The 26723-nt window shown below is 31.4% G+C and overlaps 1 protein-coding gene across 2 annotated transcripts in view; it reads right to left on the bottom strand.

Moving 5' to 3' along the window:
- Positions 1–26723, bottom strand: part of JMJD5 (Jumonji domain containing 5) — a 40652-nt gene that overhangs the window by 10561 nt on the left and 3368 nt on the right. Inside the window, exons 1-8 of one of the 2 annotated variants that reach the window (XM_067289395.1) lie at positions 19936–19998; positions 16457–16619; positions 9438–9622; positions 5806–5949; positions 5555–5724; positions 3965–4100; positions 3609–3650; positions 901–1047 (exon numbers count right to left, since the gene is read on the bottom strand). In XM_067289395.1, coding sequence (XP_067145496.1) covers positions 901–1047; positions 3609–3650; positions 3965–4100; positions 5555–5724; positions 5806–5949; positions 9438–9622; positions 16457–16607 — 975 coding nt within the window. In that variant the 5' untranslated portion in view covers positions 16608–16619; positions 19936–19998. Of the gene's footprint in view, positions 1–900; positions 1048–3608; positions 3651–3964; positions 4101–5554; positions 5725–5805; positions 5950–9437; positions 9623–16456; positions 16620–19935; positions 19999–26723 lie in introns of those variants that run through there. The other variant, XM_067289396.1, reaches the window with a different exon arrangement.

Raw genomic sequence — 26723 nt, 5'->3', positions numbered from 1 at the left:
GTTAACAAATCATCCAGCCGGTGGAGGGATTTGTCGATACAGTCACAACGTGTAAACCTCAATATGTGTATGTATGTTATTAAATTTAATAATCACCATATTTTTGTTTGAGAAAAATCCTTATCGGTCTTACCCCCCCTCTGTGAGCTTCGGCCATTCAACAGATATACAGGGTACATGTGGCAGATCTGGTGGCCATGTTTAAGATGCTGAATTTGCCAATGCATGACCAGTAAATGCAATTTGAAAAAATTGTAGACCTATAAATTCCCACTGTTGTCCATCCATCCTTCCTTAACCGTGAGAACAGAGTTAGATAGGTGAAATCCGAAACCATACGGGGAAACCTTAGGGGCAGGAGGCCCGATTAACTATATACGAACTTCCAATGTAAACCAGCACTCACGTTATTTCAATTCAAAAATTTTTCCCTGAAAGATGTTAGATAGATCACTGGCATGAGTCTATTGTTAAAGGAAGAGTATGATGTATAGGGGCAAGTCACTACAGTACTAATTTGAGGTGGAGAGCATATATTTTAAATTAAATAAATTAAAAATATGATTAAAAATTGCAGCCTGGCATCGTGACGATGTCACAATAAATAATTGCTCATTTTATTACACAGTATTTATACATTTATTTATTGTTTTCATGTATGCATTTAATTTTATGTTTACCTTAAATTATGTGTATTTGCTGCTTTATGTTTACTGTTTAGGGTCTGGAAATGGATTAATTCACTTTCCATTATTTCTAATGGGGAAAATTGATCTGGACTTCAAACAATTCGTAGTTTGAACGGCCTCCTGGAATGAATTAAATTCAAAACAGGAGACACCACTGTATTTGTATTTTAAATATTTATATCAGATAATAATTAATGAAACAGATAAATACTTGGGCTAAAAGATTATGTTTTGGATCATGGTGTAATGGAGAAATGGTACCCTCTGGTCCAAACCATGCATTTATGTCTACTTCATCTTCAGACTCAGCAAGAGAACAATATGTAGGAATTGCAATGTCGTTTCTTAGTTCTTGAATCTGAAATAATGAAAAAGATTTTAATTATTAGATATCATTGTAAAAATTATATGCATATGTATAAGTAACTTTTCAAAAGGAGAGAAATAAATTATTATAAATATAATTATTCATTTCTCTCCTTTACAGAAAATGAATATTTATTTTTGTTGCAAAATACTTTTATTAATTTATGTAAAATTATTCAAATTTTATCCTTATCAGTCTAATTTTCTAAATTTAAATTATTTAATCACGTATTCATTCCTCGTTAAAAAAAACTTAATTTTATTATCATTGATTATACTTCTGAATTTTTTTTTTTTTAAAAAAAGAATCATTCATTTTTCTGAAAATTTCTTATGAATAAAATCTAGAAAGCATATATTTACAGTAGAACAACAAATGAAAACCACACTTGAACAGAAATGCTTTTAAAGGAAAATTTTATCATTAACACTCAGTTGTTTCCTGTTTCTAAAAAAAAAACAGGTGATTTCTACTTCAAAAAATGTAATGGTAGTGTATAATAAATAAATTCTTCTCTAACAATAAAAATTCTTTCAAAAATATGATGGCCGACATCCTTCTTTTTTTACATATAGTCATCAAGCAGATAGCAATGACTTTTGACAACGAGTTGTAGATGTTTCTTGATAATCAAACATCTTTACTACACCTGATACGTGTACAGCTATCCATCAACCAAAGCCGAATATAATCAGGCAAGAATTATTAGTATTATAGCCATTTCTCGCCTGATTATATTTGGCTTTGGTTGATGGATAATGTTTCTTGAATCCAGAAGAAGACATTTTAGATGTCGCAAAAGCATTGAAGGTGAAGAGGTAAACTTTCTACCATAAATATACTGACCTAACCTTATAACACTTTAGAGTTATTTTAGAACATAACACAAACTTTCTACCAGCTTCATTAGATGTTTTTTGAAAGGACAAGCGGTAAAGGAATCTTGTGGCAGAGCTAACAATGTTAAGATGTAGGCATGAGCACATTTCTGCCTCAAACGTATCTTGGAGTGTAATTCATGTTTGATCTTATGAGAGGATGGCATGACGTTGGGGTCGCCGATTTTGATCAAACTCTGTGAAGTTATAGTGCATCCCCAATGACTGATATGTGTCAAGCAGTAAAGCACAATATTTCAAATTAAACAAAAAAACTGAGGTTGAAAACTGCAAATCACTTAAAACCTTTAGAATTTCTGCCATTTGTAGAGACCGATGGTTTGTTGGGATGTGCTGGTTTCACAATTTTCTTGTTTAATTTTAAATATTGTGCTTTACTGCTTGACACATGTCAGTCATTGGGGATGCACTATAACTTCACAGAGTTTGATCAAAGTCGGTGACCCCAACGTCATGTCATCTCCTTGTTAGTCCAAATAAATGAATGGTTACATCAACAGCTACAGCATGTTCAGTCTAGGACTATTGCATGCTACATACCGTCTAGCTGTAATTCTGCAAAATGCTCAGAATTCCAGCTAACAAAAACAGAAGGGATATCATCAAATAAGAAGAGTCAGATATGCAGCTTAATTCCATCAGAAAGCTGTTAATGCGCACTGCATCTTTATTGATAAAATTGGGTTTAACTTGTATATGCAATTACAGTATGGAAGATCTGAAAGAGGGAAGACATGTGCGAGGATCATAAGCAGGCAACAAGGACTGAATGTTACATTATAGCTGCAACATATTTGGTGGGATTGATGTACTATAAAATATTTTCAGTTGGCAAACCATGCAGTTTTTGATAATTTCATTGTAAGTCTTTTGGTTGTTGTGGATGACAAAAGAGTATTTTACATTATAAACAATGCCCAACTGCATATTAATATATAAAATCTGTCACTGAACCACACTACCAAATTTCCTTAATCCCACTGAGAATGCATTTTCAGTACTTAAACACTCCATAAAGCATCAGTTAGTTGAATCAACAGAAACTGTTATTGTTAGTGGCACACCTCAATTAAAGTCTATAAGCGAGAACAGTGTCGAGTGAACTACCACTGCAAAATGCCAAAACTGGTACAACTGGGCGTTAAGTCATTTTCCAGAATGCATCAGTAGAGAACATTTTTTTATTTTAAATTGTTCTTTACAACGTTTATTTTGAAACTAGTCTGCTCAGGATGGATATACTTTGCTCGTTTAAATGATTTCCATTGATTATTTTGAAATGTGCTTAATCCCTCTACAATCGTCGTATTTATATCGATTGAGTAGTTCTTTCCTCAAAGTGTACTGCAGAGTGATTTTCTTGAACGTTTGGAATAATCATTTGTAAGAAATATACATAAACTTATTTTATTTATGCTGATAGACTGTTTGTTTTGTTTGAGAGCTATATACTTTGTGTTGCTGTTCAAATGCTATACTACAGTATGCGTAAAATAAAATAAAAATTAATTTCTAAAAAGTATTTCAAACTATAAAAATCAGTAATCATTCCAATTTTAATCAAATGAGATTTTAAAAATACAAGAAATACTGAAGATACAAATGTATGATTCATATTAAAAAATTTCAAAATTTAATTATTTACATGATTACCTGATCGAAAAGATTATGCTGTGCTAAATATCCAATTTCATTCTGAAAAATATAGATTACGAATTATTCTGAATGTTCTAAATATAATATTCCAGTTTTAGATATATCATTATAAGTAAATCTATAAATTTATATACAACGCAACGGAATTTAAATTGAATTATTTTACTTAACGATAATTTAACGTGCACTTTCGTATCTAATAAAACTAGATAAGGATATTTATTAATGTTAAATATTGTTTTTGCTTTAGACAACCCAAACTGCAGTAATTTATTTAAATTACCTCAAAAAAATACAAAACATTTTAAAAAAGTATTTAAACAATTATATATATATATAATTTTATAACTTACTGTTGACTTTAAAATGTAATTTTTAATAAATTCTTCTAAAGTAACTAACTTCTGAGACCATAATTTATCCGTATAGCTGTTTCCAATTTCGATGGGAACTAGCCGACATCCAGCTATCTCCAACAGATAATCTATGCTATAGAAATATATCTGTGAATCTGTTTATAAAAAAATATATAAAATTTATAAAACAATATAAACTAAAAAACTTTCCCTTAAATATGATAATTGATTTAATAAATTAAAAAAGCACATTTTAATGTGTAAAATAATAAATTATTATTGGTATTTTTGATCATTATAATTATAAACAATTAAAATGATAAACAAAATACGTTACAGAATATAAAGATATTCGTCCTGAAGCAAATGTGCCTTAGCTTTAGTTTTGGTGGTAGGGATTCACGACATCTTGGCAAGTGAATTCAATAGATTGACATTTAGGGTACGACTATGCAGACGCGAGCGAGCGAGAATATGCGGCGAGAAGAGGCGAGACACGATAAATATCAAAACCTGTCAGATATGTGCGAGAACCAGAAATTCGCTCTCGCCACCGTTATTTCTCACTTCTCGCTTGTGCATGGTTTTCCTTTGCGAAAACTAAATCGCTCGCAACCTCTCTCTCGCTCTAAATTCGCGTCTGCATAGTCGTACCCTAAATGTATAGAATTTGCTTGCCAAGATGCTATGAATCCTACTACCAAAACTAAAAATAGGCATATCAAACAGAATTAATAAAAAAAAAAAAAAACAACAGAAAGTGACAATTTGATAATAGGATTAGTTTTTTAACCAAATGACAAAGAATATAATAAAAAAAAAAACTCTTTATAAGTTGTCTCTAAATCTAGATAATAATTTGATAGTAATATTAAAAAATATCTTATGTTAACATCACTTAAATAATATATTTTTACTTTACAGTCTTATGTTTATAATACACAATGGAAATGAATCTTTTATTCAAATGTAAATTACATTTACATTATTATATGCAATATTTCAATTAATTTATAGCAATTTAAAGTTTAATTATTTTTAAGTTATAAATAAATTCTATATTTTTATGGTATATAAGACAACTTCTGTCCAAAAAAAACTGTGTCTTATATGTGAAGCTGCAATCTCTTATAGGCTAATGAATTACCCAAATGGCCTTCAGTAGGCTCAGGTTGTTTCTATCTAGCCCGACTCTTGAATAAAAATGTTAACTGTTTAATTGAACATATTATTATTATTAGCTAAAGCTAACAAGGGACACTGAACAGTTCATAATCATCAATTTCAATGAAATTTTGTGGCTGAGTTGTATTTACTTGTATTTATACTCTACCAAAGCCACGGGGTCCATTATTCAGACATTCTTGAGAAAATTATGATAAAAGTTTATCTACAACCATTGATATCTATACAGAAGCCTGATTCACGAATTTGCAGTACAGTGCAATTAAGGCATCACATACAATGCATTTGTTTTCTGTTTCGATTCCTGTATATGAAATTTTCAAGAAATCCTAGATAACATTGCCCTCAGCAACACATCTGAATTTGAAAACCACATGAAAAATAGACTAACGAGTTATTTACCTCCATTTATTTGTAGATAACGCTGGCCAATAATCTATAGCATCTTCAATGATAACAGGTTGTTTCAAATCCATGTAACTTGATTTAAATTTTTCTAAACTAGGACATTTCACTCTTACTATTTCTTTATCTTGAATAATAATTGTTTTATGATGAGTTCTCTTTTTACTCTAGAATTTTAAATTTGAATTATTATTTCAAATTTCAATATTAATCGCCGACTCGATCAATATTAAATAACAAAAACTTACTTTATGTTCGTGAATTATTTCGCAATCGTCATCTTTCACAGGTTTTAGATCGTTTGCTAAAACAGAAGCAATTTTTTTCAATAAATTATCTAAAATTGGAGCACCCATAATAATGCCATAATCACATACTTTGACAGCTTCATTCTGTAAAATAATAAAATTTCGTATTTTTAAACTATAATATTGTAAATAAATGAGGAACATAACAAATTTTAAAATTATGTCACAAGATAAATATTTACGAACAGTTTGTTATTGTTAACATATTTATTTAGTTTCAAAAACTATTTAATTTTCCCATAAGACATCCTTCCGAGTTTGGTAACAGCCAATTGAGGGCCATTATTGAAGCAGATCCCCACATAATAATTCAAGAGGTCACAGAAGAACTAAACATTGACCATTCAATAATAGTTTGACATTTGCACCAAATAGGAAAATTAAAAAGCTCAACAAATGGATGCCACACAAGCTGAATGAATATCAAAAACTTTTCCATTACAAAATCTGCTCTATGCTTCTTTTGCACAACAAAAACAATCCATTTCTCAATTACATTGTGATGTGTGACGAGAAATGGATTCTGTACGATAATCAATCGCATTCCACGCAGTGACTGGATCACTGGAACACTTCCCCAAACAAAGCTGCACCAAAAGGAGGTTATAATCACTGTTTGATGGTTGGCACGTAGAATAATCCACTACATCTTGATTCTTGGCAAAACTATCACAGCAGAAAAATACTATCAGGAAATTGACAACATGCACTAAAAATTGAAACATTTACATTAGACATCTTCTCCATGACTATGCCCAACCACATCTCACAAATAATTGCAGAAATTGATTGAACTGGGCTACAAAACTCTTCGTCACCCAGCTTATTCACCAGACCTCTCTCCAACTGATTATCACTTTTTCACATACCTTGACAACTTCCTGCAAGAGAACATTTTCAATAACCAAGCAGCAGCCCAAAACACCTTTTAAAGAATTTATTGGTTCCGGGACTTTCAAATTCTATGCTACTGGAATAATAGACTTGCAAAAATGTGTAGATTCTAATGGTTTTTATTTAAATTAATAAACTTTAAAACAGTATGTACAGCTTAGAATAAAGTTAATGGCTAAAAACCACCATTATTTTTGCACTGACCCAATATTTTTTGATGTATGTAAAGTATTACAATTTATTGTTGTAAAATGTTTCTCTACATTTTAAATTAAATTCTCTACTTTAATTTCCATGGTAGTTATCCCAAGAAACTATCAAAAGTTTAATTGTTTCAAGAGACAACAACAGAAAGAATATATCTTGTAAATGTAGCAACATTTCTATAATAAACTATTCAATGACAATAGAGCAGAAAAATCTGATTATGTAATAGGTGATCATAATTAAAGTACCCCTATTCAAGTTGTCTAGAGAGATATTTAGCAGATCTGAATGCAATCCAAATCTTATATATGACATTTAGGATATATATAAGACATTTCAGCAAAAAAATTAGTATCAAAACTCACCACTACTGCACTTTTGGCATTACAACAAAAAGTAGTTTCATTGCCTAAGCATGTATTACAGCCAAGTTCTGGGTATAAAAGTAGTCACAACTGTTGAATGTTATCCTTATCAGCTACAAAACCATCACTTTACTGAAACATGCATTCATTTCTTGTGAAGCTGTTTTATGAAAACAAAAGCAATAGTACACTGCATTTTGGGAATTTTGCCTTCATTGCCTCCACAAGCTTTTGAAAGAATGATCACATAATTCAAAAAAACTGGACATCAGATAATTCAACCCAATCAAGGGCACAAACCTATCACATCACAAATTGTTGGAAATGTAACCACAGCTGTTGTTCAACAGTCAATAATGTTGCATGCTCTATTAGTGCATATGTAATGTTATGGAGTTGGATGTAAACTGTGGCATAGTGTGGAAGAGACTGAGAAAAGTTGGTGCATTGTTATCCATATAAAATCAGCCACAATCAGCAGTTGTTTGCTACTGACAGCAATATCCCGATCTTTGCCAGAATGGAAGTGGATGTGTCATGACTCTAGAAGATTTCGTGGAACAACAAGTGGAACAATGGATGGAAAACCTGCGTGTTTTCCAGAAGGTTTCACTGCACTAACCTGAAGTTAGTCTGGTGTGGATTCATAGCCGCATTTATCGTCGGACTATCCTCCATTAAAGAATCTAGTTTCAATGGGCTTGCAATGGCCCAGAAATACCAAGATATGCTCAACACTTTTGTCTTTCCCCAACTGCAAAAGCAACAATGATTTGACTCAATTTTTATGTAAGACGGAGCACCTCCACATATTGAACACTGCACACAGTAGTTTCTGCAACAACATTTCAACAATAACAGAATGATTAGTGTGTATTTCTTACTGCCTGGCCACCTTGTTTTCCAGATCTTAATCTGAGTAATTTTTGGTTGATGACACTTAAAAAAGTGTGGTTTATCAAGGACATGTTGCAAATTTTGCAGCCTTAAAAGATATTACACTGCATGTGAGAAATATCACAGATCAACTATACTCAAGTCAATAATTGAACATTGTTCATCACCTTCAGGTTTTACACCTTCAGGATGAGGATCATATTGAGCATCCCTCATATAACTAAAATATTTGTGAAGCACGAATGTCTTGGTATCTTGTACATATAAAATATTTATTTCTTGCAGTACAAAAAATGCAACAGTGGTGACTTTTGGTACTAATTTTTTTACAGAAATGTCTGTCTTAAAATGTCACCATACCAGATTTGGACAGCTATCAATCTCTGTAGACAGCATTGAATAGGGATATTTTAATTACAACCACTTATATAATACTAAAGTACAGTGGTGCCTCGAATAACGGACGCCGCGAACAACGGACTTTCTGTTTGGCCGTTACGTGACTCGAGCAACGGACTGGCTGCAATCAAGTGCGAATGATTTTTCCACTCTTTTGCCGTTGCCAATCTACTATTTTTAGATGTTTTCCCCTTCTTGGCTTCCCAGAATAGCTTCTTGATGTAGGATGTATTTTGGAAAACAGGTGTTGAAGAAGAAAGAGAAACAGACCACCTTGGACATGTTTTTCAAGAAGCCAGCTGCCAAAAAACAAAGGATGGAACAAGAGGAGTTGACCCTGCAAGCCCTTGTAGCCTCTCCTGAATCTGACTCCAATTAAAAAACAATAAAAAGAGACCCGCTGCAATGTGTAAAAAGTGTGCGTCTGTATGAATGTGTGAAGAAAGTGTTCCTTCACCTCCTCCTCACAACATCTGACTATCCATTTTCATTTTTTTTATGGTACAGTACAGTTATTTTATGCAGCAGAACGAATTAGATGTTTTAACATGTATTTCTATGGGAAAATGCGTTTCGTATAACGGACTTTTCACTTAACAGACGTGCACCCGAAACAGATTAAGTACGTTATATGAGGCACCACTGTACATTAAATTACAAATTATTATTAAAATTTATCAGGCATATATTGTACAAAATTCTACCTTGACTGATGGAAAAAAATAACCAGGAAAATTTTTAATACATTTGAATCTTTCTATAAAAGTTCATTATAAACATTCAAAATTAATAAAATTTAAGATAATTTACCAGATAGTTATCTTTTTTTCTTATTAAAACAAATAAAATCTTAAACAATGTGGCATAGGAATATAGAAATCTCCAGGACAAGTTTACATCTTTCCAATAACCAGTATTAAGTTTTTCCCAAGTAATATCTAAAATTGCTTGTACTTCATTTATGTACTCTTCAACATCTGATTTACCTTCATGATCTGAAAAATAAAAAAGTTCATTAATATAATTAATTATATTTGTCCTAACTTACTCTGTATTATTAAGAATATAATAAATTTTAAAAAATAAGGTATATTTTATTATCTATGAATTATATAACAAAAATAAATACGACGTATAATTAAAACAACGGTTTTGGTTATCAAAAACTTAAGATATTGAAGATAATTTAAGATATTAAGAATATAACTGTTTATTGACAGTTGAATACACAAACTAATTATTATAGATTATAAACTAGTTGTAGTTAAGTTTATTCTAATAGCTGAATATATTATTAAGTATTCAACTATTAATACTGAATACACTGTAGATAACTAAGCTGTTGAGTCTTGACTACTTTTCTGTTCCTAGGACTTGACATTTTTTCCCCCATGTCAAAGGAATCAAAGCCAACAAGAATCAAATCATGCTCAGGATTCAAAGCAAAATTTCAATCATAAAAATTAATTTTTAATTATATATATATATATATATATATATATATAAAATCTAATTTTATATTACATTAAACAGTTGATTTATATATACTAAGCATGATAATGGGCATATACACTAATACTCAAATCCTAAATCTACATCTGCATTTAACTAACAAACCACCTGATAAGAATGATAACTATGTTAATGTACTGACTCAGAAGTAGCAAATATAATAAATATGTCTATCACAATATAGCTGTTTCATTACATTTAGTGTACAGTCATATTAATCACATAAGAAGTATTCACAATGACACAATGAGAAGCTTTTCTCACTTTTGTAAGAGCTTCATTCTATGAAAGCTATGAACCATGATCATCGTTCCAACAGAACAATCTGCAATCTTCATTTCGTCTTTGTTAGACCACTTTGTTGGGTTGCACATCTTTTTTTAAGGAATTCTTTCTACACCATAAAACAATTCTGGTCCTTCTGTTGGTGAATTTCAATAGTTGGTGAACATTGTTTCAAGGAAGCTTTCCATTAAGCTATTGGCTTTTGTCATAGAACCTGTACTATCAGGAATAAGATCAGGAAAACTGAGTTTTGTAAATTTTAAGAATGCCATGAAAGCAGGTATAGTGAGGAAAGCTAAGGATCGTGAATATGTCCGTAATGATATTATAGGATTATATTTAAATATAAAATTACAATGAAGAAAAATCGATAATTATTTTTTCTCAAAATGTTTGAAGAGCATATAACCATAACTACAGAATGACTGGATGACCAAGCAGTTAAGGTGATTGCCTACCATTCTGAAGGACCCAGGATAGAGTCTGGATGGGTCAAAAATCCCAGAACATTTTTTCAAGGAGTGGTCTATCCAGATAAGTCAGACACTCTCTCTCACTACCCAGCTGTCCTATTGTGGGTCTGGCCAAACCCATAACGAGCTTGCTGAAAAGACCATAACTGCATAAAAATACGTATGGCATTCATCTATATAAATGTCAAACACATATGTAATAAAAGAAGTTTGGTTATTATGCAGCCTGTAGCTTTAACTTAAGCAGACTTATATTATCTGATTGCAGATGACTTAAGAATAATTCACTTAAAAGGACAGAAATGCAATTAAATACAGTATATATAATTGCAGGTTCATTACACTCTTGGCTAATCTTTTCTTTCATAATATAGAAATTATTAAATTTACTATGAGATGGCAGCCTATACCTCTAGTAAAATTACTTCATATCTAATTATTAAATTAGCCTTAGTAGAGCAAAGTAGATTATTTGGCATTAAAATGAAGCTATTGGATTTGCTATTATATAGAAATACAATTGTTGAAAACATACTAGATCCCAGGGCAGGAATCTAAACCATTATTATTGTGGTGCTGAAGTAAAACAATGCAATGGTTAATGGCTCAGTGTATCAGTTTCATTTTGCAAAATAATTGTCTAATTTTTCTAAAATTCAAGATAAAGAACTGTAATTTGGATATAGAATAATAATTATTTTTATAACCATAGAAATAAATTAATAGATTTCATTTGTGAATTATTATTATTATTATTAATACAGTGGACCTTTGTTATAGCGCTGCTCACTATACCGCGCACTCGGTTATAGCGTGGGCGACGTTCGCGACGCGATAAGCTCAAACACGTTTATACAGGTCCGTGCAGCGTTAGTGAGTAGCACATTTTATTGTTACTGCGTATTGAGTAATTGTGTATGTATTGAGTTCCTGCATATATTTTGAATAGTGTTTAATTATTGTATGCATGATGAGTAAAAGAAAAGCTTACAGTGTGAAAGAAAAGCTTGGCATTATTACTAAAGTAAAGAGGTGAACCGCGTTACACCGCGCCACTCGGTATAACACAGTTCACCTTATAACGTGGGTGTTGTTTCTGGCCTGACATGCGTGTTATATCGGGGGTCCACTGTACAAATAAACATACCTACAAGAAAACACAAAATATTGAAGAAAACTGGGAAAGATTATGTTTTTAATCATTTAATCACAAGTAAATTTAATGTGATACAATACTCATATTTCTGTTGCATTCGGTACAGTAAAACCAATAATTGCTTTTAGTAGTGAAAAAGTATGAAATAGGAATGAATCTTGAAAAGTATTTTGTTTTAGTTTTTTAAACACATTCTGCACTGTGGGCACTAAGAGGGCCTTTTCCATGACCATCATGTTTGGTCAGGTCCATAATAATGGTGAATGGTGAAAGGGCCCAAAATATCCAGGACACATCCATGAAAAATTTCTGAGGTTTCTGACCTGGACCTGAACCCAACTCCTTCACAGCACCAAACTGATACCTCTAATGCCTCAGCCATCAACCTTCTAGAACAGATACACTTATAAATTACCCTTCTGTTGTGTTCTACAAGTCCACGTTACATGTCATGAAGTTAAAAGCTTTGTCTGCAGATGATGTGTTAAACAAATTTCTAGCAAATCTAAATACAATAAGTAGACTTTCAAAATAGTTACATGGTAGAGAAATATACAATGAAAATATGTTTGTTGTTTGTTTTATTAAGTTATGGCAATGCAACACTTGGGCGATCTACCTAAGGGGATGCCTTCCGGGAGGTCTTTTTAAGGATAACTGACCCCTATTTAGGCATTAAAGAGAAAACTCAGAAAACTCCACGTGGCCAGCCCATCCTGGCCAGGTGCGAACCCACAACCGAACTACTAGTGTTCAGAGAATGAAACCGCTTGGCCACTGGTGGGCCACACAGAAAATAATAATAGAAATTGAAATTGAAAAAAGCTTGTTTTGAACTGCTGCTAATTCTCTCTTAAGTTTAATTTATCCACAAAATAAACCAAAATAATTGTTAGTAATTATTTATGTATTTGCAGAATATATCTTTGAATTTTAATACATGACTACAAGCTTGGAAAGATTAGTTTTAATTTGTATGAGTTTATATGTCTTTGTATGTTTCAAATATATTACCTAAACAAACATAATGAAAATTCTGTACATGTACAGTAGCTATATTTCATAATATTCTTGGAGATAAAAAATAAATTTCTTGAAAACATTAAAAAAGAATTCCTACATATTGTAAATAAATAATTTCTTTAAAAAGTTTTGATAATAAATAATTCAAACCAAATTATTCTTACAGTACAGTTGCTAATCTGGCCTCTCAATTATCCAGCATATCTCCCCAGGGAATGTCCACACATCCTGTTTTCCTGTTTAATTGGGTTTCATTCCTGTGTACAGTATAGCATATTAGTGTGCTACATTATTTGCCTGTCTACTCCAAAAATAATCAGTACCAACAAGTGACAAGTCATGTCATTCATTGCCTTTAGGCATATACACTCCCAGTAATCTGACACATTCACTAATCTGGCATCTCTCTATGCAAGAAATAGTCAGATTAGCAAGAATTCAGCTATAAATGTGCTCTTTTCAACCTTAACATGTTCTAATTTTATGATACAACCAGTGCTGCCATTTCTGGGGTAATTCCAACCTTAGGGTAGTCTTATATTTAGGGTAAATATAGGGTAAAATTGCCCTGTGATCTGATGCTTTTATTGTAAAAGTTTTTATAGTATCCTTGTAAAAGAAATCTATGCCAGATTTGATTTCAGTAATGATATTTTTTCATATCTGTTTTTGCTTGAACCTGAAAATGTGCAAAATTTAACAGTGAGATCTTTGGAGCCATTGTTCAAAAATGTTAAGGTTGATTTACAAGTTGTAGATAATGAATGGCATAAATGAGCCCTACTTGACTTGGGATCAAAATGTCATACTATCAGATCCTACTGGTCAGAAATATTTAATTTAAAAAATGCTGCTGGAAAGTTTGTTTCAAAATCTTGAAAAATTGTTCAAGATTATTATCGATGATATTACCAGCTTCCAATTCATCTGTTGAGCAAATATTTAGTCGGCTACATTTGTATAAGACATCACAAAAACATTCTTTGAAAACTGAAATGATCTGTAACCTTAGTAATGCACGGTATTAAAAACGATATTGTTTCATTTGAACCTTCAAAATGAATGTTAAAGTGCAAATATATGTGTAAATAAATGAATTTTTAAAACTGATCATTTACGTATTAAAGTACGGTTGAGATCAAGTGAATGGCTTATTTAATTTTCTATCTTCAGCTAAGATACACATGTTAAAAGTGAATTAATTAAAATTAAGTTAAATAATTGCATTTATTAAACTTATGGATATATTTTATGATTATTTAAAGACCGTGTGAGATTTTTCTCGTTTGTCAAATTGGGATTACCAAACTAAAACATCAATTATCTCCATATCGGATGTAAATTAATACTCCGATAAAGCCTAAAAATCCTAAGATATTTTAGTTATTAAGATTTTTAAAAACAATGAATTAAGAATTGTTCTGATTATTATTTCACAATAATAGTACAGAAATCTGTGTCATAGAATCATTTGTCTTATTTTTTTTATCCAAACTTGAGCTCGAGCTCTAGAGTTTTTTCAATTTAGGATAATCTAGGGTAAAACAAAAGTGCCATCACAGTAGTTCCACCAGAAGCAGGCAGCAGCACTGAATACAACTTGTCTACAGGAACGGATATAATTTACTTATATTAGAATTTACCGGACCAATTGCAGAAACAAGGTCATTGCTAAATCTAGTTTAGAGTTTGTTTAGAGTAAAAAAAGTGTGTAGCCATGAAATTGTTATGCCGTGGTTAAACTTCATTGCAAAGATACAAATCAGCAATCTTTGGACATGATCTAAACAAATTTTGGACTCCAAAGTTCAAAAAACTTCAGTTATTACATTTAATGCCATAGCCATTGCTCCTGGTTTTTAGACATTGGTAAACCAACTGAATGAATCTTTTCATTACATCATAAAAATGACAAGAATATGAATGTACAATGTAGAAGAGTGGGGCACTTCACTTGAGAAGAAAAGAGTTTTTTTTTCAAATTAATTAGGAACTATTTAATAATTGAAGAAAAATGATAAATATGGTTAAACATAATTTATAAATCAGAAACAGAATATATTTTATCAAATAGAAAATTTAAAAATAAAATTTGTAAACTGGAAACGATAAATAATCATCTCCATTTTGTCTTTATTCATATTTTGCACGAACAAAAGAAAACAGTTCAAGCTTGCTTTGAATTATAAAAATCATGATTTAATCAGTGATGATATGGGTCGTTTTCACCATTTGTATTTTATAATTAGAACCTGTTTTATTCTTTTCTATACTCAGTTCAGTATCTTCCTTTGCTAATTTATTTATTGTTCAATTAACTCAACCGTTTGCACTCAAACTGGCTTTGACAATAAGTAATGTATTTGCATCTTGTTGGAATTAACTTATAATTATTCTTTAATAAAAGTTATAAACAGTAAAATCGACATTACTGTTTAAAAATAATTAAAGATTTACTTTCTTAAGGGGAAAAAAATTCTTAGTTTAACTTTCGATTATTTTAATTCCATTTTAAATCATCAAACAATAGTTAGATAAATTCTTCGAACCTGTTAACCGGAGTCGATCTATTTTTAGACTTGCAAACGTTTTCACGGCCCCTCCTGGGCTCTTCTTCGGGCTTCGTCGTATAGGCCGGTTCGAAGAATTTATTTAATTATTTCACCGGTGTGTAGAGAGATTGTACAAACAATAGTTGTTGTTCCACAGTTAATAATCAACTATTTCCCTTCAATGTTTAATTTTGTATCCAATTCGATTCAAAACAAACATGAATCCAGATTTACAAAACGAGTATTGAATTCAAAACTCCTGATCGAGATACAATCCTAAATTATTATTTAGATCTCACATTATTCTTTCCTTTTGTAGTTCTCCAGATTAATATCATCTCTCTAGTGCATTAACAACATATAAAATGCAATGGTATCCAATCCTAATCAAATTTCTTGCAAAAAACAGAAGAAAAAAGTAATGATTTCCATTTATGAAAGAGAAAGCCACAGTCTAAATTTGCCACTGGGTAGGTCTAGGAAGTTAGTTTAAAAATCAGTTTCTAATTGTTGTCTAAATCAAGATCATTGAGAAATATCATTCTTGCGATGTTCTTTTTCGTGAACTGTGATGACTTTAATGAGTTTTAAACCATAGTTGATGTCTTGAACCCATTTCTGTAATCCAATCCATCCTTTTATATAGATTTTTAGAAATGCGAACCTTTATTTATATCGGAATTTAATACATCTACACCTGACGATAAACCATAAAACTCAATAGCATTAAAGTTAAAAAGTATATATGTATTTATTTACTACAAGTTCCAATAAAACAGATATTTGGTTCATTTGTAATGAAAAATAAATTTTAACATTAATTCTTACCATTTTTATAATCTTGAAATAGAAAGTCTACAAAATGATCAATCATATATCTTATCACTTTACCAACAATTTCTTCTTCTATTTCATGTAATTTTAAGTCATTTCTTTCTTTTGGGATCAGTTGAGCAATTTTTTCTGGCAGTAAATCCATTATAATTTATATCTGTAATAAAATAATTAATGCAAATTATCATTTTTGCCTATTCTCGTTCTATTCTCTCATTCAGATGGTATTGGACAATGAGGTAAAACTTGCCGCACGTGCCTCGGATAATTTGAAAAAGTCCGTTTACTAACCAAATGTTTGAAAATTAATTGTATTCGATTTCTTCTTTGCCCGAAAACGGTGGCTGTAAGCTATTGAAAGTACTAGCGAGTAGGTCTTAATTATAAATCGTGATTGTAATGCCACAACACTGTAGTGTTAATTATTTTATTTGAGTAAAATTACTCTTCACTCCGACACCGGGGATGAAATACTAAATACCGAACCTGTTACCGGTGTAATTTGCGTGAAAAAATCTTCTTTCCACAAACGTTTTCGAGCTTTCCAAACAGCTCTTCTTCAGGTAGAGAAAAAGGTTCCGACGAAAGATTCGGTTTTTATTTAAATGTCTACGTTCCTTTTTCGAAGTGTTTCGTCGGAACCTTTTTCTCTACCTGAAGAAGAGCTGTTTGGAAAGCTCGAAAACGTTTGTGGAAAGAAGATTTTTTCACGCAAATTACACCGGTAACAGGTTCGGTATTTAGTATTTTATTTGATTGTTGGCATGAAGTGTCTTTTTACAATCACAAAATAAGTTTGTTATTTTTATTAAATTTTGTAATTTATTAATTCTGTTATTTTAACAAAACTATTCAAATTAATGCAATGAAAAAATGGTCAAAAAATAATGTAAGATGCCTCACACATGTAAAATTATTTATGACTAAAAGCTAACAGCCGAAAACAAGGTTCATCAAAATATGTCTTTTATAAAAGGGTCTGAAACGTTTCAAAGTTTCAAAATCACTATCCTATATAAAACAACAATAATTTGTAATTCAAGACAATAAATATATTTTTAAAGAAAAATTTCTGTCCAATACCACCCTCCAATTTACAAACACAGAAAATACAGTTAATATTGAAAAATCTTAACTATTTTCATTTTTAGAAAATATGTTAAAAAAAGATGCTTTAACTTAGTATAAGAATGTTTCATATAATGTGTATTATAATTAACTTTTGCTGTCCAAGAAAAAGAGATCTCAAAAACTTTAAGATGTCAGATACCAGTCAATCTTCCATTTTATATATATAAACATAATACAAAGTAATGATAAAATTATATACAGTGGACCCCCGATATAATGCGCATGTCGGGTGGATAACAACACCCGCATTATACCGAGTGGTGCGGTGTAACGCGGTTCACCTCTTTACTTTGGCAATAATGTCAAGCTTTTCTTTCACACTGTAAGCTTTTCTTTTATTCATCATGCATACAATAATTAAACACTATTCAAAATACATTCAGGAACTCAATACATACACAATTACTCAATACGCAGTAACAATAAAATGCGCTACTCGCTAACGCCGCACGGACCTGTATAAATGTGTTTGAGCTTATCGCGTCGCGAACATCGTCCGCGCTATAACCGAGTGCGCGGTATAGTGAGCAGCGCTATAACAAAGGTCCACTGTATATTAAAAATTACATCTAAACTTTCCTCTCTATTCTAATGAAATTAATCCAATTATACTATAATCAAGCAGAAAATTTTGTTGTTTTTGCTAATAATTGATTCTTTAATGTTCAAATTTTATTGAAAATTACATAGAAACATGTTTTATTTTTATAAAAAAAAAAATCAAATTGTTAAGTATAAATATACTTCTTACACATATGTAGTAAATTATTTCAATGAAAGGGTTATCATACACATGAAACTATTAATGCCTTATATATCTCTCAAAATGCATTTCAGCCCTTGGGGTTAATGGCCCTCATCAGTTAGGTGAATGCCTTTTAAATATAAGGCAAAGAATTCCTAAAAATTATTATTAGACTCACACATTTAAAACAATATCATTAAAATATTGATAAAATTACAAATAACCAGTAAAATGTTTAATCGTATGCTTAGCTGTCAAGCTTTACAATTTCACAGTGAACGTCTTTACAATAAATTGTACAACACAGAGGATTATCTGAAAAAACGTTTCACAAATATTGCTGTCTTAGAGCTTTAAAATAATTTACTATGTATAAAATTAACTTTCACTTAAACCTACTAAAAAATTGTTCTAATATTGCGAACGTTTTCGATGCCCCTTCTGGGCTCTTCTTCGGGCATTCCATTAAAACCGCTGTAAGCTGGTTCTTCGATTTTAAATTTCTTTCACCGGCATTCGATTACGTATTCCTAATGAGCATGCATTTCAAATTCAATGTAACATTGTAAACTACTATAAGATTCGAAACGTAAATCGCTTATAATTCAAACAATTATAAACGTGAATTATAAACGTCCATTAGGAATTGCCATGCTGTAGAAAATGACACTTCTTCCTTATGATTAATGCTTTTGGATTCACACTCCACCTTAAATATTTCCATAGTTCTCACCACCCCACATCAAGATCACCTCAAGATATTGAAAGCTATGGAAATATTTAAGGCAGAGTGTGAATCCAAAAGCATTAATCATAAAGAAGTGTCACTTTCTACAGCATGGTAATTCCTAATGGACAATAGCATTTAAATTTATTTTATTTATTCACGTTTATAATCGTTTTGAATTATAAGCAATTTACGTTTCGAATCTTATAGTAGTTTACAATGTTACGTTGGATTTGAAATGCGTGCGCATTAGGAATACGTAATCGAATGCCATTGAAAGAAATTCAAAATCGAAGAACCAGCTTACAACGGTTTTAATAGAATGTCCAAAGAAGAGCCCAGAAGGGACATCAAAAACGTTCGCAATATTAGAACAATTTTTACTCCAGTTAGTAGGTTTAAGTGAAAGTTAAATTTACTACATATGTGTAAAAAGTATATCTGTATTATATATTAAAAAAAAAGAAGATTAAAAGCTAATTGATAAATTGTTAAGTGACTTTAATAAAATGGTTTTACATTTCTTTTGTTTATTCAACATTTAATTTTTATTATCAAATAGCTTTTATAATCTAACACGGTCATGAGCAGAGTCCAAATTTGTGGCCCTCGGGACTTTGGCAATGCAGTTTTACTTTGCCGTTTTCTGTTGCATACCATTATGAAACTCTTAATGAAGCTGATACTCGTGACAACGAACATTCAAACTGAACTTGAACAATGAAAAAAAATAAGAATAAACTGCATATTACTAGTTGCATATCATTAGCATGTATTTTAGTATTTAGTGTATTAAAGATTATGGAGTATGTTGATACTCAGCAAGCTTAAACCTGCAACTCTGTAAGAAAAAAAATGCATGTGGCTCACCAGAAGTCTACAGAGTTCATTTGTGGCCTACATCCAGAAAAGGGTTGTTCATCACTGGTCTAACCTATAAAGTTTTTAAATTAAATTACTAAAAACCAAATTATATATTATCAAAAATATAAATAATTTGCAAAAAAAACATTTATTTTTTAATCAATATTTTATTATTTTTAATTAAGTTTCAATCCAATAATAAATGTTAAAAGTAATAGATATTTTCAAGTCAAGTATTACATGTAAATATAAAACTATACAAGAGCAAACATTTTCATCCATGTTGAACAGATAATAAATCTATAAACAAAATAAGAGATGGTGTCCAACACCTCCCTCTAGAGACAAATTATTTAGTAATTAATTGAATAGAATTGCAGAAAAGTAGCCCAATGTAATCCGGTGGATGTTTGGCTCTACAAGTTTATCTAATTTCACGATGTTTGTTTATTTATAAACAAAATAAACCTCAAAAATTTGAAATAAATGATTATACAAAGTACCAGACAAAACTGATGATATAGATATAATGATAAACACAAGGAATATGAAGATAATGTTAAAGATGAAAATTAGGTACCAATAATCTAAAGTAAATGTAAAAATTGGAAGTCAGCATTTTTGTTAGTAGTAGTACAAATAGACCAGAAAGAAGTTCAAATAATATAAAGTATACAAATAGATACCTTATAACAACATGTAAAGGAAACAACACAACAAAAAATTTTTTTTAAACATTACTTTGTGAGGTTTGTAATGAGAGGCACTTAATTCCATGAGTGAAATAGTACAAAACAAAACTTAACGTTATTCACAGCACAAAGTAGTTTAATTCTCTCCGAACAGGTTCTTTACATTGGATCCCAACTTTACAACTTTATGAATTTTATATACATAGGCATTAAGTACTTGTCCTCAAAATAGTTAATTCGCACGTGCGCAACAGTCAGACGAAGATCGTATTAACTTATACTAACTTATAACTATCTTAAAACTAAGGAAAATGGAAAAGTAGAAGAAATAAGGAAGGTTAAGGAAAGGAATAGAAATACCCGGGATTTTCGTAGTGACGTGCTCTTGGGTAGGACACAACTTCGGATCGCCCTCTTATTCGTGACCCTTTTTTCTTGTCATAGACCTTTCATCTATTTTTGACTTTGTTGTCTTTTCTCAATGATCCCTCGGCAACTCGTAGTCTTCGATCGTCCTTTTTGCTGCCTACCTCTTCGGGATTCTCACCCAGACTAACTCTTTTTCTGTCCATTTGGCCCTAGGGCCCCACTCCCTCTTGTTCTTATTTTCGTGGAAAAGATAATCCTACCCAAGGGCAAAAGGGTTAGACAAGAAAGTTCTAGAAAGAATTCAGAACAAAGAAACAGGAAGGAAAGCTAGGATTAATTCGAAATAAAATATACAAAATATACAATATCATGGCCGATAGCCACAACTTTATAAAAAACATAATTAAGAAAACAATTTCAATCAATGGATATTGCTTAGCCTATATTGAATATCATAATCATAAAGCAAGAAAAGTATTATTATTTAAAATATATATGTATTGATTAACCATCCAATAGCCTTATTTGTATAATCTGAAATACAGTATTTACTCGCATATACGATGACCTCGCGTATAGGACAAGATGTGACTTTAAAGATCAAAATAAAGAAAATTAGATTTATTAATACAATTCTAATTTTATTTTGTTTAACGGCAAGTAAAATATCAAATGAACATAAATGCACATATTGTCCCACAAAAATCTTGTAAAATCGACAACATAATTTGTTCGCGTAAAAGCTGGACGATCGGGAACCTTTTTTTTGCCAATTCTTAAGTCAAATCCACTCTCCATCGATTACACTTATCAATTTCCAAATAATAATGTTCTCATGTGGGAATGGATTAAAACTTATATCGGGCTCCCGTGTGATTCTGGAATTTCAATCTTGAATTCAATTCAAAAGCTTTGCTTTTCCTATTGCTATTCATCTTTACTCCTGACAATATACAAGAACGATTCAAACAACCGAGATAAAATACTTATGTTTTTAAATACAAGAGAGTCCGGTAAAAAATGCAAATACACGGTTAACAAAAATTATTTGCAAAACGCAAAGAATTTTTCACTAGCGCGTATAGGACGACCTAGGAATTTGAAGCTGTGATAAATGAATAAAAATCTTGTCTTATATGCGAGTAAATACGGTATTATAAATGAAATTTAAAAAATGGAAATGGAAAAGTGAAAATTAAAATTAAATTAATATTTTGAAAGTGACTACACAAAGTAAAAGATTTCTACAAACAAAACTATGTTGGGAGCTGGAATATTTGTGAAAGTTTTAATGATTACTTTTTTAAAAATGTTCCCAAATAGTAAGTATGAATATGTATTTTAGATTTCCCGAATACAATGTAATTAATCATTCTTTCGTATTGTTGAAGATGAAGAAAGATAAAGCGTATACCATACAGGGCCATAAGTAAGAATAATAAGAATAAAAATTTCCCAAGACCCTAAGAAAGCCATACATAATTGGATTGAATACTAATGTCCTCTTTTGAGCATATATACAAATAATCACCAACTCCCTTATAAAGTAAACATAAAACAGTTTTATTTTTATTACATACAGTAGTATCTATGTTTTCAAAATATTTCGATTGAAAATTAGACCTTATAAAATGAACATAACAATTAACTTTAAAATCATTAAGTTGTTTTTTGCTTTGATTTTAAAGAATATTTTGATCTATTATTACTTTTAAGTGCAATTATTTATTTGTTTATTCTGGATGATATTGTCTAAAAATCATACAAAAAAAAGGAGTATGATATTTATATTTTACCATTACAGGTATACCTCGAGTTACGTCGTTCTCGATTATACATCGTTTGTCAAAAAAGTATATGGAAAAATAAAAATCAAGTTTAAGTCATTTTATTCGACTTTACATCCGTCCGCCACAAATATTAAAGTCGTAATATCATTAGAAAAGCATTAAAAGCACATAAAATCATATTAAAGTATGTATATTTACAGTAAATGTTAATATAGTCATCATAAATCCTAGAGAACGAAACACGAAAACATCTGTGTTTCTGTGTTGTTGTCTTATTTAGTGGTCTTTAAGTGCTCATTATTGGCATTTTCCACCGTAGTTTCGACTTACGTCGTAACTTCACAAGTAAATTCAACTTATGTTGTTTTTCGACTTACGTCGCTTCTCCTGGAACCAATTACCGACGTAAGGTGAGGTATACCTGTATTTATGTTCTTAAGTATCATGACTACAAGAACTGATGGAATATGGTGCGGTTAGAAAGGGAATAATTATAGGCTTTGATACTAAAGCATATCATGAAGTCTGGGCAGTTCAAATTCTAAACAAAGATCCAAATCAAAGCAATTTTCATCGGGTGTTCCTTGATTTTATTCTTTCCAATAATTTAGAAATTATAAATCAGAGAAATAAGCCAATCCTCATAACTGTAATAAGGAAAGAGATTATCAATATTAACTTAATAACTATATAGGTAAGTAAGTATATTAGAAGTGGTGTGTTGATGAGGTTTGATGTTGGATCACCAACCACACGTTTTGAGATAGATTCTGAGGTAAATAGTGAATGACTGTTCAGACACTAAAAGAGAAAACTCAGATCACTCACTACCAGGGGAAACTTGAAAGTCTTCTAGGCCGAATTCTTTTGAAGCTCAGAGACACACAAGATCTGGAAATGGCTGCTGTTTTCTAGCAGTCCATTATAGAATCATATCATATCATAATAACTGCCCATTACTGGCAAGAGAGCAAAGGAAGATAGTAAGATAGCTTTTTAGGAAGGCTAAGCTGACAGATGAACAGGAGTTTATATGAACTCTGAGATAGTACAACAAATCTGTAAAGAAAGCTAAAAGGTAATCTTGGGGAGAATTTTGTGATACAATGAAAGGTCTAAGCTCCAAAAAATTCTTAGGAGGGAGGCACCAATTATGGTGGGCCTCTGGTAACTATACGAAATCAGGTAGGGAGGTGCTAGATACATTAATTCAGCATCACTCTCCTGATGCTAAGCAGATCAGACTAAATCCTCATTATATAGGTTCTTTGTTAGAAGTGGAGAGGAGAAAATGGCAGTTCTCTTGTTCAATCTTTATGATGAAAACATATAAGCTATTTACAGTCATTTGAACCATATAAGATTCCTGGATCAGATAATATCATGCTAATAATGCTGCAGAGGACAGTATGTGTTTTGACACCTATCCTCTGCAGGATTTGCAGAACAAGTCTGGCATTGGGGTATATTCCAAAACCATGGCAGAAGACTATAGTAGTTTTTATATCCAAGCCTGGGAAGAAACCTAATGACCAGATTAATGCTTTTAGGCCTACTACTTTGATGTCTTTCCTTTTAAAACACAGTGAAATTTCATTAACCCAGCATCTAGTTTGCCGGCAAACTCAATAAGTTGGCATATTGAGCTCAATGTTGGAAATGCACTAGGCAGGTCTAAAGTTAAGATTTTCATGTAAAAGCACTCAACATGTGCAGTTCTTGGAAACAGGTATGGGTTCTTTTAGAGACAAACAGGTCCTTTTAGAGATGAAAAATGCCAAGACCATATGATGCTATGCTAGGTAAAACCAGTTAGCTCATGCCTGATTTTTGTAAAAACTTTTCCCAAGACATTAGTACATGGGTTTTATATTAAAAGCATCTAGCAGACTTGGAATCAATAATTATTATGGTAGTAGTACATTATTGTTCAAATACTTTCACAATTACAGTTTGTACACTTTTATTGCATATAAATATCAACAAAGCTCAAAGTAAGAATAGTGTGTTCTTGTTTTAAGCCAACCAAGGGTTGGAATAGCCCAAAAAAGTTGAAATGGCACGTTAAACAATCATAAAAGATGGATTTGTACTGTTTTACATGCAAAGATTTGTAAAAATGTGTCCAGGGAATTGAAAAAAACTGGAAAAACTTCCACCATCCAATAAGGATACATATTCAATAACCTGGCACTGCATCATCCTGTTAATGGAATATCATGGTAGTAGAAAAGATAATTGATAAGCATAACAAAGTGGTGATGACATAAAGACATCATATAGAAGTCAATTTGCTTATCAATCAGGTAAACCTACTAGGTCAACACTACATCAATTAGTAGATGTAACTGAGAAGACACTGTTGTCTAAAGAAATAGCTCTGGTGGCTATTCTTGATATTATGAGTGCATTCAATAACACTCTTTATTAGACCATATCAGCTGATGTTAGGGAAAGAGGAATTGATGACATTATTTGTAAATGAATCAATTCCATGCTGGATAACAGAATTCACTTTCTTCTTGACTTTCTGGAATGCTATCTACAGTTCAGCCTACAGGAACTAGTGTGTAGGTAGCACTCGATTTCTACCACCACCAGGTCATCAGCATAGCCTTGAGTGAGTGAAAAAGCCACATTCATTGAATATCACCAGTGATAATCCTTTGGTGAGACTCAATGAATATGGCTCTTTCACTCAAAGCTTTGCTGATGATTTTGAAATTATCATCTCTGGTAAGTACCCTGATTAATTATGTAAGTCTTACAGAAATCTCTGCATTTTGTAGAGGAATGGTATCTAGAGAGGAGTTTGAGTGTCAATCCTCAAAAGACCAATCTGGTGCCATTCTTAGACAAGAGAGATTTAAATTTTATTCTGCCAGTTCTTTTTGAAAGTGTTGTTAATATTGTGAGATTAAGTACTCTACCTTAGAGTTATACTGGGCAACAAGTTAATCTGGAATCAACATAGAGAAAATAAAATTACCCAGGAAAAGTGTTAGATATACTACTGTCTTACTTAACAAATTGCTCCATGAATAATTCTAATACAAGTATAACAAACATCACAAAGTCCAATATGTATATATTGTACCAAATGATTGCCTAAATATTCAGGCTATAATACGGTGATATTTCTATTTTAATACAAGTTACACACAACCATATTTTTCCATATGAAAAAACACTGTACCAAAAAGTGGTAGGCTAGACACATGCCACTTCATGACTGTTTATTCATTCAATATAATAAATATTGCAAATCATTGCTTTGGCAATAAATAAATAATTTTACTGATAAATTACCTATAAGTGACAACAAGAAAGATTTAACAAAAATCTGTGTGCTGGCATGCAAAAGACTGTTTGGGAGACATGGGGATGAAAGCCAAAGATGGTATATTGGTTATACATCACAGTGATAAGACTCATGGTTACATATGTTGCAATTGTTTGGTAGAAAAAGGTGGAACAGTCTGAAGTAAGGCATCTTCAAAGACTGGCTTGTCTTGGTAGTACAAGTGTTATGACCACTGCAACAATTAGAGTTTGGAAGTCATTCTAAATCTTACCTTCCCCTTCATATTTACTTTAAGGATGAGGCAAAGATGAGTGCATATAGGCTTAAATCTTTTAAACCCTGGTGGAATCATTGTATGGAAGATAGTCACAAAATTGCATCTAAGATTAATAATTTTGTACTCCTAATATCTACAGACATGGTAGAGACTAAATAATCTTTGCTTGGCCATTTAAAGCAGTTTTTGCAACTAGGGAACAATGGTGCAAAGATATAACTGATATAAAGAGTGGAGACCTGACCTGATTTATAGATGGATCCAAGATAATAATCAGGCTTGGAATCATCTGTAAATTAGATCAGATCTCCATTCTTTTAGGTTTCCACTGCTGGTATTAGGGGTATAGCCCACAAGCTGAG

This window comes from Centruroides vittatus, unplaced genomic scaffold (assembly GCF_030686945.1).
Source record: "Centruroides vittatus isolate TY-2023 unplaced genomic scaffold, ASM3068694v2 contig_1381, whole genome shotgun sequence".
Classification (NCBI taxonomy): domain Eukaryota; kingdom Metazoa; phylum Arthropoda; class Arachnida; order Scorpiones; family Buthidae; genus Centruroides; species Centruroides vittatus.
Note: the sequence above shows the minus strand (reverse complement) of the source record. Positions and strands in the feature narration are given on the sequence as shown.